The sequence below is a fragment of the Sus scrofa genome, chromosome 3 (genome assembly GCF_054392235.1).
Source record: "Sus scrofa isolate SSC_HxYL_T2T_F1_AM1 chromosome 3, Sscrofa_HxYL_maternal_Yorkshire_Landrace_v2.0, whole genome shotgun sequence".
Classification (NCBI taxonomy): domain Eukaryota; kingdom Metazoa; phylum Chordata; class Mammalia; order Artiodactyla; family Suidae; genus Sus; species Sus scrofa.
Genome location: NC_139385.1, coordinates 57,755,143 through 57,773,040, shown reverse-complemented (window position 1 = coordinate 57,773,040; position 17,898 = coordinate 57,755,143). Strand labels below are relative to the sequence as shown.

At 54.6% G+C, this 17,898-nt stretch overlaps 1 protein-coding gene and 1 long non-coding RNA gene across 2 annotated transcripts; one reads left to right on the top strand and one right to left on the bottom strand.

Annotated features, from left to right (window-relative positions):
- Positions 1-8: 8 nt before the first annotated feature.
- LOC100524431 (glycerol-3-phosphate acyltransferase 2, mitochondrial) lies at positions 9-12,252 on the bottom strand. The gene is given in 22 exon segments (XM_085018445.1): positions 9-309; positions 605-660; positions 898-963; positions 1,047-1,167; positions 1,248-1,379; positions 1,774-1,851; positions 1,973-2,192; positions 2,194-2,456; positions 2,528-2,598; positions 3,209-3,327; positions 3,609-3,691; positions 3,857-3,976; positions 4,318-4,530; positions 4,632-4,731; positions 5,029-5,162; positions 5,554-5,653; positions 7,928-8,056; positions 8,279-8,383; positions 8,772-8,845; positions 9,538-9,651; positions 9,785-9,903; positions 12,177-12,252. Coding segments are annotated over 21 exon segments (2,478 nt in total). The 5' UTR covers positions 9,848-9,903; positions 12,177-12,252; the 3' UTR covers positions 9-192.
- LOC146404646 (uncharacterized) lies at positions 9,900-14,585 on the top strand. Its single transcript, XR_014841211.1, has 2 exons — positions 9,900-11,290; positions 12,648-14,585. It is a non-coding gene; the product is annotated as an uncharacterized LOC146404646 (long non-coding RNA).
- The last annotated feature ends 3,313 nt before the right edge of the window (positions 14,586-17,898 follow it).

Genomic DNA, 17,898 nt, shown 5'->3' with positions numbered 1-17,898 from the left:
CGCTGAGCTTGGGGAAAGAGGACTCTTGTTTATTGCACCAAAGGACAGAGAAAGCAAGCAACAGCAAGGGCCAGTCAGACCTTAAGGATCTTATAGTCCAGCTGAGGGTTTGCAGCTCCTAGTCTTCAGGCTCCAGGGCATGGCCGTGTTCTGGGACTGAGAAGGCTCAGCAAGGGGCTCCTCCCTATAGTTCTAGCCACAGATGAACTGCTGGATGAACTGTTCCAGCTTTTCCTGGTTGTCCCAGCTGGCAAAGGTAGGGGACAGGTGGAGCATGGGGCCGGCAGGGCTGGGCATCTGTTGCAGCACCTGGGCCACAGAGAAGGGCTCTGAGTACCCACCCTGGGGCTGTGCCTCTCCCCAGGGAAACTGCAGTGAGACCTGTAGTCACTTAAGCCCCAGTGCTCCACCCAGACACAGGATGAGCTGGTGCTTTGGGAGACCAAGATGGGCAGGAAAACTATCCTCCAACTAGTGTCACCACACATATTCTTGGGAGACCCTGGGTAACACCCAAGGTAGGTACAGCTGGGCTCCCCTGAGCAGCTCTATCAGGATGGAAGGCCAGGGGAGATAGGAGGTTGATGAGACTGGCCCCTCTTACCCCCAAGTCTCTGAAGGTCCAGACAGCACTGATGGCGAGATTAGGGTCTGCACACTCTGGAGGAAAGAGAAAAGCGAAGGCTATAGAAGGGTGTGGGGGCCACGAGGCACAGCCTCTCTCTTGTTTCGAGAAAGAACAACCTAAGGACAGGGCTCAAACTGGACCCAAAGGCTTCCTTCCTCTACTCTGCAGCCATTGTCCTGAATTCAGCTCTCACTGCCCAGTAGGGGGCAGCAACCACCAGCAAGCCTGCCCCTGCCTCCCTAGGCCTGGGCTAGCTGCTTGGAACTCACCAAAGAACCCTTCCTCCTGGGCAGTGGCCTGTAAGAACTGGAACAGCTGCTCCACGTAGCCAGACTCTGTGGGAGAGAGAAGTCCGAGCCCTGGGACCCCACACAAACCCAGCCCCTCCCCTGAATGGCCACCAGAGTGCGGGCCTTACCAGTGTCCGGCAGCTGTCCCTGGCGGAGGAAGGTGGCAGCCTGCGCAAAGGCCTTGAGCAGCGGGCTGAGCAGGCGGCAGAGGAAGAGGAAAAAGTCAGGGCAGCGTGACTGCTGGCTGAGCTGCAGGAGGACAGGCCGGGGTGAGGGCAGCCCACTGCCTCCCTCCCACCTCCCTCCACTCGTGGCTTCTCACAACACACCCTGAAGTACCGGCCCTCAGCCTCCTCAAAGTTGTCACTGTCACTGTCAGTGAAGTCCCCACTTGGTTTCCACAGCAGTTTAGCACTCAAGCGCTGCCGCCTTGTGTCACATGCTGGCCGGGAACCTGGGGTCTGGGGGAGCCATTAGACCCTGTTAGGCTGGCTGAGGTTCAACTCTGAGCCCCCTAGACCAGGTACATGGCCAGCCAGCATGGGGAGGTGAAACCGGCACAAGCAGGCTGAGGGAGCCCGGAGGATGCCCCAGACAGTGACGCCTGCTAAGCCAACTTGCGGGGTGAGAGGATGTGAGCACCCACCCTCAAGGGCCACAAGGCTGTGGGACGGAAAATGTGGAGGGCAGGCGCTGTGGAGAAACCCTCCAATCCTATCACGACAGCTACACATGGGTCCCAAGGTGGAGAGTGGCTTCTCTGAATACACCAGGGAACTGGCCCCCAGAGTGCAACAGGGAGGAGAAGGGGGCCAGGCCCCTGGCAGGGACTTCGTCTCCAGCTGCCCTTCCTACCTCTTCGGCGACCAGGAGCCCACACTGGATGAGCCGGTCCAGCACCTCCTGACAGTAGCAGTAGGAAGACTGGCAGGGCTGGGGAGGAAGGCATCTATGTGGCTCAGCAGAGCCAGAGGCTGGGCAGGCACAGGCCCCCACCTACACCTAAGAAGGGGAGGCCTAGGACTGCGCCGGGCTGGGGGTGGGAGGGTCTGACCTGCAGCAACAGCAGGTCCCGTGGCAGCAAATGCAGCAGCAGCAGGATCTGGCGATACAGGTCGTTCTGGCTCAGCAGCTCGATGCCCTGCAGCTCCCAGGGCCCCTCAGGTGGCACCCTGCCTGCCAGCAGCCCCCGCACAGCACACGCTGGAGGGGGGGGTGTGTGAGAAAGGAGGCCATTCCCCTCACCCCTACATGGCTTCCACCCACCCTGGAGACTCACCACCTACAGCCTCGCTCAGGAAGGCAGGCAGCAACTCAGCGCTCAGGCGTGCCAGGTGCACAAGGCCTGGGCCCGGCCGTGGAACCACCAACAGGTCCCCCTGGTGGACGCGCAGCAGGGCCACGTGCGCACGTAGCAGGCTCAGGGTGTGCTGCACCAGGCACCGCAGCTGCCCCGAGAAGCCCACGTCAAAGCCACGCAGCAGCGTCTCCTCGGTCAGCCAGGAGAACTCCCCCAGGAGCTGAGACAGGAACACACCCTGGGCAGGCAGTGAGGGGCTGAGCACAGGGCCATACCCCCTCCCCTAGCCCCCACCATGCCGTGACCTACCTTCCGGTGCCTGAACAGCAGCAGTGTCGCCATGATGGCTGTGCTCATTACCGCCGAGCTGGCCACGCTGGCTGGCAGGTGGGAGGGGATGCTGGTCAGGGGCCGAGAGCCAGCCAAGAGCACACCTCCCTGGCAGCAGCCACACACACGCCCTGCTACCCAATTACACCTCTGGAAAGGGGAGCGCAAGCTCTTGGTGCCCCCCTCCTCCAGTGGAGAAAATTGGTATTTATCAACTATATATTAAGAACCAGGCTGGGAGCTCAGGGGCATCCCTTGCCTCTTGTAGCTCTGCTACCCACCCACCCAGTTTCTGCCACAGAGGAGACATCTGAGAAGATGGTAATGAGGCTGTTATGAGCCCCTCTGTGCCAGGCACTGTGGTTATATCTCTTAGGTTATTCTGTTCAGCTAACATCACCTCAGAGTGAAGTGACATGCCTGAGGCTAGCCAGGTGGCCGCCTGTGTGCAACTCACTCAGCAGCTCCATCATGTCTTCCCTGGCTGCCCTGCTCCTCAGGGGCAGGGTCAGATCCCACTCCTTAACGTCCAAAGTGGGCCTTGCAGGAAGAGGGGCAGGGACAGAAACCCCCCCGGAACACAGGGCCCTGACGACCAGCCACCTCTGAGGAAAGTCTGCTCAGGAGCCTCTCCCAGAGACCAGACCGAGTTCCCCTCACCATTCAGGATGTGACGGCTCAGCCTCCTGACCAGGAGCTGGTCCTCTTCCTTGAGGGCCAGAAGGGGCCCGGTTACTGGGGTCCACTCCTGCTCCTTCTCCGTGTCAGGGACGACAGTACTGCCATAGAGACAGATCAAAGGATGAAAGGACCAAACCTAAAAACGGTCACTGGGAAGCCCAGAGCTTTCCCCACCCCCACAAAAGACAAGAGGTGGATCATGGAACCCTGTCCTTCCCAGGCCCGTGTGCCATAACCCACCCAGATTACAGGTGGGGGCGTGGGGGGTGTGTGTGTGCAGTGCCTGGCACGGGTCTAGATGATCCTAGGTTATCTGGTAAGGGCAATGCCAAAGGGCTACCTGCCAGGCCCCGGGCCCTGGCCACTCCTCTGCTCTTACCACTGGCCCAGCACAATGGGCTGCAGCAGCTGCTCCAGGGTCTGCCTGCTGTCCCAGCAACTTCTGGCATTGATAGTGTATTCCTGCCAGGATAAGGCTCTTAGGTGGTTAGCCCTGGCCCACAGGACATCTGCACACAACCCACCTGAAGTGGGCAAGGCTATCCCTGCAGTGGCTTCAGGGACAGGCTGCCAGAAGCCCCAGGACAGACCCCAGGTAACTCCAGCATTGCCTAACAGGTTCCATACCTGCAGGGAGAAGGGCTGAGCCAGATGTACACGGGCACAGACCCTGCGGCCACGGCCCCATCCTCGTAGGCTCCGCAGAGCAGCCAGAGCTCCTGTCCACAGCCCCAGTGGGGCCAAGGCCTGCACGGAGGGAGGGGCTGAGTGGGCCAACTTGCCTGGGGCCTGCTTTCTGCTCAGCTGCATTTTGCGTCCAAGCTGTTATATGACCATGGCCTCTACAAGCTCATTTCTCATCTCTGAAGCAGAAGAAATCCCTCCCTAGCAAGGGCTTTTGAGGATGAGACAAGAGGATGACTGTCATAGACTTGGTAGGTGCCACAGGATAATGACTGTAGGCGTGAAACTCCTGGGCACTCCCCCCTTAACTCCAGCCCCAAGGGGGACTCAGCCACAGGGCACGATATTGTGCCTCCTCTCGAGATGATGTCCACTTGGGGTTCCCAAAAGCAGAAGAGTCTCACTTGGTATGTGTCACGGGGTGCATCTGGAACCAGGTCGTAAGTGATGGCCACTGGCACTAGCATAGCATCAGGGACAGTGCCCACCCGGACAGCCTGAACCACTAATCCCAGCCAGGTCTGGCCCAGGGCTGAGAGCCGAGGCCCCTGAGCCCCAGGGGGCTCTTCAAGGAAGATGAGCAGGGGCTGCCCGCTGACCAACAGCTGCTGCACAGCCTACAAGTGGGGAGGGGAGGCAGGTGTCAAGGCCAGAACAGCAACAGGCTCCTGGACCCTGGCCTGGCCCCATGTATAACCACTGGGCACACAGTACTCACCTCATGGAACACAGCCCTTGCAAGGAACCCCTCAGAGCTGTCTGGGGAGAGATTGGCCTCTGGGGGTAGAAAAAGTCCCCCAAGTTTCTTCAGCAGAGCTCTGTGGGGCACAGGGCAGAGAAGGGAAGGGACTCAGGAGATGGGACCAGGCAGTAGGCTTGTGAGAGCCCAAGCCCATTTGGGCCCAGCCTGGGTCCTGCCTGCACAGCCTGAGGCACCCTTGGCCCGTAGCTGACCCTCTGCCTGAACCCCACGGGCTGGGCTGGCAGAAGTTGGGAGCAGAGGGGCCAGGAAGAGGCTCCAAGAGCTGCTGCCAGCCAGACCACCTTACACCCGCCACACCCCTGACCCAGCCTGGGGTCTTCTCCCCATATGTCTAAGGGCACACAACTTTTACCTGAGGATGGGGGAGAAGATACGGGGGTCCCAAGCCACACGGAGCACACCCAGGCCCTGGGAAAGCAGCACAAAGGGCAGCAGGATCCCATCCAGGAGTGACTTGTGGGTAGAGAGGAGCACGAGCGGCGAGCCCTGATCCAGGGAGAGCCAGAGGGAGGTGCCAATCCTCTCCTGACCCTGAAGATGCAGGAGCCAAAACCCGGCGCCTCCAGACCCGGGGCAGCCCCAGAGGGAGAGAGGGCTCAGCTGAGCAGTTCTTCCTCTGAGCACATTTCCCAAAAGCAGAGGAGCTCTGTCAACAACTTTTAAGGTAATCTACTGACGTTATGATGGTTAAGACCATGATGAAAAGCCGTTAGAGGAAGCCCCACGGGAAAAGGACCGTGAGACACGAAGAGAAGGTCATCAAAGAGCAGTGGATTTTTCCCACCAGCTGATGGGGCTGGTCCCAACTTAGGGTTTGGCCTAGTCTCTGCTCTTTCCCTGCTGTCCCATCCCCATCCGAATGGGGGGCGGGCCTTACCGCCTGGGCGGCCTTGTGGACCATCTTCATCTGGCCCTTGTGCAGCTGCACATTCAGGAAGAGGCAGTTCAGGAACCGCAGCAGTGCCCAGCTAAACAGCCTGGAGAACGACACCCGGGCTGAGATCTGGTGGGACATGGCCTGAGAGGCTGCCCACCAGCGCATGGCTTCCCAGAGGGCAGCCGGCACTCCTCTATGGCAGGCGCTATTGTCCCCATTTTACAGAAGAGGGAAGTGAAATTCAGAGACATTACAGACACTGCTGAACAGGAGAAAAGGCTAAAAAGTTCGAGCGCTGGGCCTGGGAGGCGAGCCTGACACTGGAGCCCATGCCTGCAGGGTGCTGATAGTCTCCCAAGAAGAGCCTGTGGTGCGGCTGCCTCACATCAGCTTCAGAGCAGCTCCCTGCCTCCCTTTACTCTAAAGGAGATCAGAGAACCAGGACTCCCTCCAGGCATGACCCAGGTGTCTTTGAAAACTGCTGGCAAAGGTGGACTAAAAAGAGAGGAGTTAAATGACACAAGAAGGAAAGGGGATAACTGAAGGGGCACAATCTCCAGGGAGGGGGTGTCCAGAGGCCTGAGGTGGGGACTGACTATAAATGAGGACAGAAGCGTAGCTGCAGGCAGCATGGAAATGGGGACATGCAGCATGTCCTCATCCGATGGCTTGTTTCTCCATGAAGCACGAGGTGGGCCATCTGTTGATAGTGGGTAAGTTGGAGAAGGAGCAGTCAGATGGGCTATGGAGAGTGCTGGCTGTGTGCCCCTCTGAGAACCACATTACCAAAGGAACCAGGTCCACCCAGGGACATCTGGCTTCTCAGGTGTGTAGAAGGCAGGTCGCTGGGTTCAAACACAACCAAGTGGTGCCCAGTGACTCTTTCACAGGGGCACTTTTGTCACGAGGGGCCCTGGAATCGAAGCTAGGCTGGTGTAAAAGTGGCCCAATCAAGGGAACAGAAGTCTTGACAAAGCCAAAGAATCATCATGTGGAGGGCTGGTCATAGGTCACCAACAATCTCTACTTCCTGTCCTTGCTCAGTTGACCTCTCAGCACTTTCAAGAGAGCTAAGCCCCTCATGTGCAGCCCTGGGCCCTCCCCTCAATGACTCACTCATCCCCTGGCTTTAAGCATCATCTGCGTGCTAAAGCTGTAAGAATATATGCTCCTGGCCCAACCTCTCTTCTGAGTTCCAGACTCATATATATGAGCAGCTGCCTCAGTGCCCAACCAGTAGGTCAGGTATCTGAAATTTTATGTCCAAAACATCTTTTGTGAGCCAAACTCACTATCACCAACCCCGGCAAGCCTGGTCCCTCCCCTCCACCCATGCCAGCAGGTGCTCGGCCAGAAACCTGGCTCTCCCAAAATTTCTCCCCTCTCCCCTCACTGTTCCCACCCCAACCCTCCAATCCATCAGTGCATTCTGTTAATTTCATATTGGTCTCTCCATCCATTTTCCCAGGCACTACTGTCACCCCCATCATCATGTCTCACCTGGGCTAAGAAAACAGCCTCCCAGATGGTCTGTTCTCTGCTCCTGACCTCAATTAATCTTGTCATTCTCTGCTTAAAACCTTCCCATTGGTTTTCACTGCACTTAGACATCAAATGCAAACTTCTTGTATGACCCTGCATTTCTGGTCCCTTCTAACTCTCAGTTTTGTCTCTAACAACCCTCTCTCCCTTACTTGCCAGCTTCTGACCACATCAGCTTCTTGAGCAAACCTGGCCCTTCTCTGAAGCCACAGCTGTTTCCTCTGGTAGGACTGCTCCCCCACAACCTGGCCTCCCTACAGCTGGCTCCTTTCCCCTCCTGTCCCTGACTTACAAGTGTCTCCTCCCCTCCAGGTATTCTCAGTTCTAGCCCTCATTCTGTCCTACTTGCAGGCATGCAGATCTCTCTTCACTCTGACCTGTACATCCCCCCATTTCCCCAGAAGAGTGCCCTGCATCTAAGGGGATCTCAGACCTGCGCAGAATAGAGGTGGGAGGGAGCAGGTGGTGACAGCAGAATGAACGTGTGAGGGCCTATAAGATGGGGAAACAGCCACCTCCTCTCTGGTTCCTCAGGAACCTAACCTGGGAGGAGGTGGAAGGGTGGAAGAGGAACTGGAGTCTGGGCCACACCAAAGGCCAGATGCATAGCACCAGGCCAGCATGGTGAGAAGTCTGGGTTGGAGTCTATGGCCTGGTTCAGATCAAAGCCAGCTGGTCCCACTAATGGGCCAGTTGTCTTTGAAAAGTCTCATAATGTCCAGATCAGGGGCTCCCTTAGGCTGTCTGTAAACACATCACCCACTCCCAAGCCCAGCCAATGCTCTCTCCGGGAGGGCAGAGGTCCTAGCCCAGAGCCCCTCAGCACAGTTACCTGAGCAGGAAGGGGCGGGGTGGAGTCTGGATGTGGCCCAAGATGCGCTGTACCTCTTTCTTCACAAGGCTGGGCCCCTGGCCTTCCCCAGCCCCTCCGGGGGCCCTCCCTGAGATGATGTTCTGCACCCTGTGGTCAGTGGGGGAGTCGTGTCAGGCTGGAGCAGGCCTAAGGCACCACAGCATCCCCTGGGCACAGCTATCAGTCTTTACCCTCCATCTGTAAGGAAGGGCCCCAGACCAAACTAACACTCTAGAAATCAGCCCTTTCAACCAGCCCTGCCTAGGGCCTTTGTCATCCCCTTCAAGGACCCCAGAAGTACCAGCCAGAGCCCAGTCCCTGCCTCCTCACCCAGTGCTTTCCATGATCTTCTGTGGTGCATCCTGGCAGAGGGGTATGTGCTGCTCCAGTGACCACAAGAAATAGCAAAGCCTCCGAACCAGCCAGCCCCGAAACCTGGGCACAGCCCCCAGAGCAGGGGGTAGATCTCTCAGAGGGACCATCCCCGACTAGGGCCCACAGAGGGTGTTCCATCACGAAGGGATCACACCCCAGTCCCATGGACTGGGAACACCCCAGCATGGCTTATCATGGAGCAGGAAGAGGAAGCACCTGCCCATCTGTAGCCTATTCCTACCCCTTGCCCTAGTGACAAGAGTACAGATTCAAGGCCTGAAAGTTCACAGAATGAAATGCAGGAAAGCTCCAAGCCTGTCTGTCCCCACCTGTGGCTTTGGAGCAGAGGCAGGGGCCCTTCTTCATCAAAGGAAAAAAAATGATACCACAAAGCAGGGCCCCAGCAGCCCGGCACCCAAGGGCCCTGCCCACACCCAGCTCTGACTACCTGGTGTTCTCTTCCTTCACCAGGATCACGTTGCAGAAGCCTAGATCCATTATGCTTCTGTGGAAGAGGGACTCCTGCCAGAGAGGGGCAAGGACAGCATGTCCTTGGGGGGCCTTGGCAAACTGGCAAAGAAAAGCCCATGCCCTGTCTTCTGTGGTCTTTGCCTGATGGACTATCAAGTCTACCAGGAGGCAGGACTATAGCACAGTGGTTCCCAAAAGATGTTTGACCCCAGATGCTGAAGCTCCCTCAGGAAAGAGGGGTCCATAGTCAAAATGGAAGGGCTGCATCCTCTACAGACTCACCTTCTTGGAGAGTAGCATATTAATGTCTCTAAGAAGTTCTCTCACCAACAGCAGAGAACCTGTAGCCTGAATCCCCACCAGAACCCAGGGTCCTGTCAGCAGCAGCACATGGCATGGACACACAGAGATCTTCAAGCATGTGCTGAGTGCAGGGTGACACTGTGGGCCGTGTCCCCCAAACTGAATAAGGACTTTTGCAGGCAGAGTCAGACCCCAGCCCTCCGGCCATGCTCTACTTCCTCTCTGCTCTCTGGAACTTCCCCACCCAACTCTCTTAGGCCTGGAAGCCAGGAGCCAGCCCCAGGCCAATGAACCACCAATATACTAGCACATCCATTTTGCCCAAAGACAGAAGAGGGGAGCTTAGGAGACATAAGGAAGCTGCTTTCCAGAGCCGTGGACTCCCAGAACCAAGCTAATCCAGGCTTCCCAAGGTGGGGCCTGGCCCTATCATCACTCACCCAGCTCTTAGGGGTGCAGGTCTGGCAGCAGCGACCCACAAAAGGGCGGTATTTCCCCAAGAACGGGGTGACAGCCTCCAGCTTCATTCCAAAGCCTGAGGACCACAGGCTGGTCTGGAAAAAGGCCACAGAAGAGATGAGAGGACTCAAAGTCCTTGGCAGAGGGAGGGAGGCTCCAGGAGTGAGGGCCACATGAGGGGAGGTGGAAGGGCAGAGGGCGTCCTGGGACTAGAAATGACTACCCTACCTCTCGACCATTCCGGCTGCTCCTCTGCTGGGTTTGGAGCCTGGCTTCTGACATGGTGTCCATGGAGAGCTATAGTATCTGGGAACCAGTCACCTCTGCCTCTCTCTCGCCACAGGAACCTGAACAGGAAGAAGGATGGAGAAGGCACTGGAGTCTGGGCCACAACCAGGGGTTCCTGCAGTGACCCCCATACTCCTCCACCAGGACAGACAGGTAACACCCAAGCCGGCAATGGCGAGAACCAGGCTAGAATCTGGGGGCTGGCTCAGATCAAAGACCCCTACCCCTATCCCACACCTGACTGGTCCCACCAAGGAACCACCTGTCCTCAAAAGGTCCCACAGTGTCCAGATGAGGGCTTCCTCAGGCCAGCGTGAAAGGGATGGGTTGTCTTGCCATCAACGTCCACAGCACCGAGAGGGGCTGTTAGAGACTCCGACCCTGCCCGTGCACAGGGACAGAACATGGCTGGGCAGGCAGGAAGTAGGCATGAGATTGCCAAAGAGGAGGAGGAGCATGGTCACCAGGCCACCAGATCCTACGCAGCTGCTCTTTCCCTCTGCACCAGATGACAGCCCTTTATCCACTCAATCCTTACAGGAATGTGGGTCTAGGGTATTGGGGAGGGGGACAGCTGGGGGGCCAGAACACAGAGAAATGCCACACGGAACTGTTCCCAAGACACAGTCACCTGGTTGGGGAGAAGACAACTTTTCCACCACTGGTCTCATCTCACACGGCCCTCTCCATGGAAGACGGCACTTGGTACCACTTCAGCCTCCTTCCTACCACAGCACAGCATCTCTCTTCCATAAAACAGCACCAAAGCCCTCCCGGCCCAGAAACCGGGCCCTGAAAACCCTTCTACCCTGATTTCTCACCACGGCTGATCCAATTATTTACATTATCCCTACCCCACTACGCAGGGCACATGCCTACCTGGGAGTGCCTTCCCCCTCCCCTCCACTCCCCACCCCCTATTCTGCCCAGGACTCTAAGTCCATGAGGCCTCTGCATCACCCTTAAGCTGTTCCTCTCTTCCTTGGTGCCCCCAGCCCAAGCCTGCTGGGCAAGAAGCTTCCTCCAGGGCTTGGATCTCATTTCCCCACATCTTCTGAAAGTATCCTGAGGGCAAGGGCTGCAACTGACTCATCACTATATGCCCAGAGGAGGGAATGGGAAGTGCTAGACTGACTGCAATTTCCTCTCCCAGAATCCATCCAGGTCTCTCCCCCTCTCCCCAGTTAGCACAGTTTAGAACCACAAGGCCAAACAGTACCAGGCTTGCCATGCCCCAAGTGCTCATCCCACTCTGAAAATGTCCTCACAGCCCCATTCAGAGACATTTGGCACTGGGAATCCCCAAGCCCAGACTGCAACTGGAGGAGTCCTGCCTGCTGTGCAAGGGCTGCTCCCCGCCCTCAGTCCACCCCACTCTCAATCCTCACCTGCTAGATCTGGGCTAACCCTGAAGCGGCAGAGTTCAAGGCAAAGAGTAATTCCCAGGTGCCAACCCAGTCAACTACTCAGCTCACACCATCTAGAGGTCAGATCTGGGATAGATCTTTCTAGCACCCAGAACACGCTCCCCCCCCCATGGGGATCTGGCAGTCTGTAACCCCTGCCTGGACCCTCCCCCCTATGACACAGCAGAGGCTGCCGGAGGGCCAAAAGGCAATTCACAGGTGTCTTTTCTGTGGCGCTGCAATGTTCTAAAACTTGACCATTAACCTCAACGTTTAAAACTTGAGAGCTTGTTACGAAAAAACCGAGGTCTCCAGCGGCTGTTGTTAAAAAACAAAACCAAAACGAAAAACCAAGAGGCATCTCTGTCAAGGACCCCACAGGGCCTCGAGCAGGTGACCGAACGGTGTGTCCCCATGCCCCTTTGGCGAGCAGCACACGCTCTTCCCTTTGCGGCTGCATCAATCGCACTCGATGCGGGGCTCCTGTGCGCATGTGAGTTCTCGGCCCTTATCGAAGGATCACATCCACACCCGCTCCCTGTCTGGGATGTTCCTTGCCTACAAAGAACCACAGCTTGAACATGACCTCTTCACCCACCTCCGCCCGCACCCGGGGAGGGGCCGAGGGGGCGGGTCCTCAGAATTCCAGTACCTCACAGAGCCACGGAGAGCGTTCCCTGGGCTGTCCCGAGAAGGAAGAAAGGGCGCCTGCCGCACTGGCTCTGTGTCCGGGAGGCCGAGGACCAGGGAAAGCAGGGCTCTCTGAGGGAGCGCCTCTCAGGCCGTGACTCCACAGAGGGGCTCGCGGGCGCGGCAGGCCCCTCAGGGCTGGCGCTCCGCCCAACCCTCGCCACCCCCCAGAAAGCTCCTTCAACACGACGCCCCAAACGCGGAGGCTCCCCGAGATGTCCTGGGCCAGGTCCTACCTGGTCTAGGCCGGGAGAGACACCGTTCGACCTCACCTCACACCCGCCGCCAACTCCCGCCAAAGCGGCAGCTAATGAGGAGGCCGGAAGGCAAGGGCCCTCGGCTTCTGCGTGCCTTCAGAGAGGCACCTCTGAGAGCCAACTGGGAAGCGCGCTGGGCCCAAAGCCCCGCCCCAGGCACCAGGCTCCGCCCCCTCCGCATGCTGCGTGACCCATCAGCCCTCGCTGGGGGCTGGCCAGGCTGCCTGTGTGGGCGGGGTCCCGGCGTGTGGGGTGCCCGGCACGTCAGTGAGCCCCTGGCCAGGTGTTGCTCACCTTCTAAGGTGGGCCCCACAGGTGTGTGGGGACCCCCCAGGGAGCATCCTCGAGACCCCGGGTAACCCAAGGATAAGGACGCCCTGGTTCTTTTTTTTTTTTTTTTGTCTTTTTGCCTTTTCTAGGGCCGCTACTCCAGCATATGGAGGTTCCCAGGCTAGGGGTCCAATTGGAGCTGTTGCTGCTGGGCTACGCCAGAGCCACAGCAACGTGGGACCCGATCCGCGTCTGTGACCTACACCACAGCTCACGGCAACGCGGGATCCCCAACATACTGAGCAAGGCCAGGGATGGAACCAGCAACCTCATGGTTCCTAGTCGGATTCGTTAACCACTACACCACGACGGGAACTCCGGACGCCCGGGTTCTAATGAAAGAGGTTCTCAGGGTACACATGCTGCCAAGCTGGGGACACTGGGAAAAGAGATCACCATAAGCCTGATATGGATCATGAGAAACAAGTCAGGCCTCCTGTCATTTCCTTTGTTGATTAGAACCCTATACCACAGCCAGGGACGTGCTACAGTCACCAGGTGCCCTAGGTTTTGGCTGGCCCTAGGGCCAGTGTGCTTGTTGGTATGGTTATTTGATTAATACTCGGATCCTGTCTCCACCCTAACTTCAGGTGAATGAGGACTGTATAGATTCATTCATCTCTTGAATATTCCCAGCACACAGTAGGGTTAGCAAGCCCCATAGAATGAAGGAGGCGGTGATTGTGCTTTGTTCCTGCACTGCCCTCCATGTAATGACAGCCGGAGAATCCCACGGTTTCAGAACATTGTGGCACTGAGTGAGCAAAGCTCCATTGGAGCCTGTCCAGGTTCACACCCTGACCTCCTCTCTGACTCACCAGCTCTGCTGTGACTACCCCCACTCTTCCCCTCTCAGGTGCAGCCACCTCTCTACCTTCTTCATGCCATGTTGTGGATCTCTACCTGGGTCATATGTCTCTGTCCACTCACTTTAACCCAGGTTATGTCCTTTTAGCATTTTCAGAATCCATTTTGTCACCCATCTTTTGTATCAGGGTACACTTCAGCTTTAGAATCTGAAAAAACAAACACACAAACAAAACCGAAAAAACTAAAACCACTTTTAATTGGAAGTTGGAAGTTGCCTCATAAGGGTACAGTCTGGCATTTACCTGATGCCCCTTTGTTCTGAGAACACCATCTGTACAGGCAGTTGAGTCTCACAGTTGTCAGTAGGCCCCCGCCATTCCTTCTTAGGGAGATTTGATGCTCAGAAGTCGCTCAAGACAGATGCTTCAGACTAGAAAGTTGCATGGATGGTGATGACAAAGACCCGGTCTGTCATCCAGCAGAGTTTCCATCCTCAGTCATGTTGCTTCTCTGGAAGAAATGTGCTATGTTTTTGTTGTTTGCTGCAATTCGGACATTTAAAAAGAAGAATACCTCTCAGAGCTGGATCTTAGTTGGGATGTGGAGAATTCAGTGTGCTCTTCAAGCAGTGCACAGAAAACACAAGGCTGCCATGCGGCAGGACCTGCCAGAAAGCTGCCGTGCAGGCTGACGGTGCCTGACGGGACCTTAGGAGAAATAGAGAAACTCATTGAAGCTTAGCCCCACCCAATGTGAACTGGACTTCGGGAGCCCCACCCTGGGTGCAGGTCAGACTCTATCGCCCTGAATGTCCTGATGCAGGTAGCTGAGTCCCTGGGCCCAGAGGAACAAAGGCTCTCCCAGTGGTTGGGACCCAGTGGTCCCTGAATTAGATGGGTTTTTCTGCTGCACGTCATCTGGAGAAGAGGGCTGTGGCTGGCATTCATCTCTAGGGCTCACCAGCATGTGTCCTCCCTGTTGCCCCGACTTGGCTAGGAATGGAGGGAGTGATGCTGAGGAATATTCTAGGCCCCTCCTCCTTCCCCCTTGGAGATTTCCTCCTTATCATTGATTGTTAAACTATCCAGTACCTGCAAATTGCCGAGTGGGTGCAAAGTGGGAGTGGAGATGCTCCCCAAACAGTCCTATATTGCTCTTGGGAGGGTGGCCCAATATATGATGATGTCAGTTCTCCCTAAACTAATCTCTAAATTCCACCGTAATCTCAATAAAAATTCATGGGTTTTTTTTGTTTTTTGTTTTTTTTTTTTTTCCTGGGTTTTTTGGGTTTGTTTGTCTTTCTGGGGCCACACCTGCGGCATATGGAAGTTCCCAGGCTAGGGAATGAATCAGAACTACAACTCTCAGCCTACATCACAGCCACAACAACACAGGATCCGAGCTACATCTGAGACCTGCACCGCAGCTCATGGCAATGCCGGATCCCCGATGCCCTGAGCAAGGCCAGGGATAGAACCTGCATCCTTGTGGACACTAGTTGGATTTGTTTCCTCTGTGTCACAACGAGAACTCCAAAATCCTGGTTTATTTATAAACCTACTCTGAAATCTGTGAGGAGAAATAAAAGTCTACAGATGCCTAAGTAAAATGAGGATGGGTGGGAAACTTGCTCACATAGATATTCAAGAATATTAAGATGTTTGAAAAAGAAACAAGGAGCTTCTGCTGTGGTGCAATGGATTGGCAGTGTCTTAGGAGTGCTGGGATGAGGGTTCGATCCCTGGCCTGGCACAGCAGTGAAGGTTCTAGAGTTGCCACAGCTGTGGCTTAGTTTGCAGCTGTGGCTCAGATCTGATCACTAGCCCAAGAGCTCCATAGGCCACCAGGCAGCCAAAAACAAAAAACAAAAAACAACCCTAAACCAGTATGGTGTTAGTGAAAGAAGAGACAACCCAGGATTTCCTGTTGTGGCTCAGCAGTAATGAACCTGACTGGTATTCATGATGATGTGGGTTCGATCCCAGGCTTCTTTGTTTAGTGGGTTAAGGATCCGGCCTTGCCACAAGCTGCAGTGTAGGTTGCAGATGCAGCTCAGATCTGACTTGGCTGTGGCTGTGGCATAGCTCTGATTCAACCCCTAGTCTGGGAACTTTTGTGGCCTAAAAAGACAAAAAAAATAAAAAGAACAGACAACCCATTGGGACAGATGGAAAGTTCAGAGTTGAATCCCTGGTTATAAGGAAGCTTAATATGTGATATATGTTGCTTCACAAGCCAGTGGGGAAAGAGTTGTTCTTAATGGGAAAACTGACTCACTTTGTAGAGAAAAATGATGTTGTCTAGAACAAGGTAGATACTCAGATGGTGGATAAAGAATCAATGTGAATGGACAAAAATACATGAAGGGGAATATTTTCAAGACCCTGAGGGAGGGAAAGATTTCTTAGACAGAATTTTGATCCGTAAAGGAAAAAGGGGGGAGATGGAGGATTTTATTATGTTGAAATTCAAGATGTCTGTTCCAAATGACACATGAAAAAATTGAGAGGAGATATGCACAAAGTCTAAAATTTAAAAGGTTCATAGAGCCTCAATATTCAAGCAACACCTGCAAATTGACAAGAAAACTAAATGGACAAAGGATATAAGCAGGCAATTTTTGGAAGAGGAAATACTAAAAAATCATATGAAGAGATGGCCAAAATAGTAGAGAAAAGCAGACTATAATAATAAGATATCTGAACAGATTTTTCTACAAATGTCCAGTAAGCATGCAAAAAGGTGCTCAACATTGCTACCATTAGGGAAATGCAAATCAAAACCACAATGAGATACCCCCTTGCACCCATCAGGACAGCTACTACCAAGAAAACAGAGAAAGGAGTTCCCACTGTGGCTCAGCAAGTTAAGAGCCCAACATAGAGCCCATGAGGATGCAGGTTTGATCCTTGACCTCATTCAGTGAGTTAAGGATCCAACTTTGCTGCAAGCTGTGGTGGAGGTCAAATATGCGGCTCACATCTGGCATGGCTGTAGCTGTGGCATAGGCCTTCAGGGGCAGCTCTGATTTGACCCCTAGCCCAGGAACTTTCATATGCTGCAGGTGCAGCTGTAAAAAGAAAAAAAAAAAAAGAAAGAAAAGAAAAGGGAAAATAGCAAGTGTTGGTGAGGATATGGAGAAATTGGAACCCTGGTGCACTGTTGATAGGAATGTAAAAATGGGAGTTCCCGTCGTGGCGCAGTGGTTAACGAATCTGACTAGGAACCATGAGGTTGTGGGTTCGGTCCCTGCCCTTGCTCAGTGGGTTAACGATCCGGCGTTGCCGTGAGCTGTGGTGTAGGTTGCAGACGCGGCTCAGATCCTGCGTTGCTGTGGCTCTGGCGTAGGCCAGTGGCTACAGCTCCGATTCGACCCCTAGCCTTCACGGCCCAAAGAAATAGCAAAAAGACAAAAACAAATAAACAAACAAACAAAAAACAAAACAAAACAAAACAAAAAAAAGGAATGTAAAAATGGTGTGGCCACTAGGAAAACTGTATGGCCGTTCCTCAAAAAATTACGAATAGAGTTACTGGAGTTCTCATCATGGTGCAGCAGAAACGAATCCAATTAGGAACCATGAGTTTTTGAGTTTGATCCTTGGCCTCACTCAGTGGCTTAAGAATCTGGCGTTGCCATGAGCTCTGGTGTAGGTAACAGACTCGGCTCGGATCCTGTGTTGCTGTGGCTGTGGCCGGCAGCTATAGCTCTGATTGGACCCCTAGCCTGGGAACCTCCCTATGCTGAGGGTGCAGCCCTAAAAAAGCAAAAAAAAAAAAAAAAAAAAAAAAAAAAGAATAGAATTGCCATATGAGAGTTCCCATCGTGGTGCAGTAGTTAACGAATCCGACTAGGAACCATGAGGTTGCAGGTTTAGTCCCTGGCCTTGCTCAGTGGGTTAAGGATCCGGCATTGCCATGAGCTGTAGTGTAGGTTGCAAACGCGGATCAGATCCCACATTGCTGTGGCTCTGGCGTAGGCTGGTGGCTATAGCTCGGATTAGACCCCTAGCCTGGGAGCCTCCATATGCCGTGGGAGCAGCCCAAGAAATGGCAAAAAGACAAAAAAAAAAAAAAAAAAAAAAAGAATTACCATATGATCCAGCAATTCTGATTCTGGGCACATACTGAAAAGACTTAAAAGCAGAATCTCAGAGATATTTGTGTACCCAGATTCATAATGGCATTATTCACAATAGCCAAAAATGGGAGCAACCCAGGTGTCCATTGACAGATGAATGGATAAACAAAATGTCATCTGTACATGCAATGGAATATTATTCAGCCTTAGAAAGGCTGCTGGTTTGGTCCCTGGCCTTGCTCGGTGGGTTAAGGATCCGGCGTTGCTGTGAGCTGTGGTGTAGGTTGCAGAAGCGGCTCGCATCCCATGTTGCTGTGGCTGTGGTATAGGCCGGCAGCTACAGCTCCGATTAGAAGATTTTTTAGGGCTGCACCTGCAGCATATGGAGGTTCCCAGGCTAGGGGTCAAATCAGAGCTGTAGCTGCCAGCCTATGCCACAGCCATAACAATACCAGATCTGAGCCGTGTCTGTGATCTACA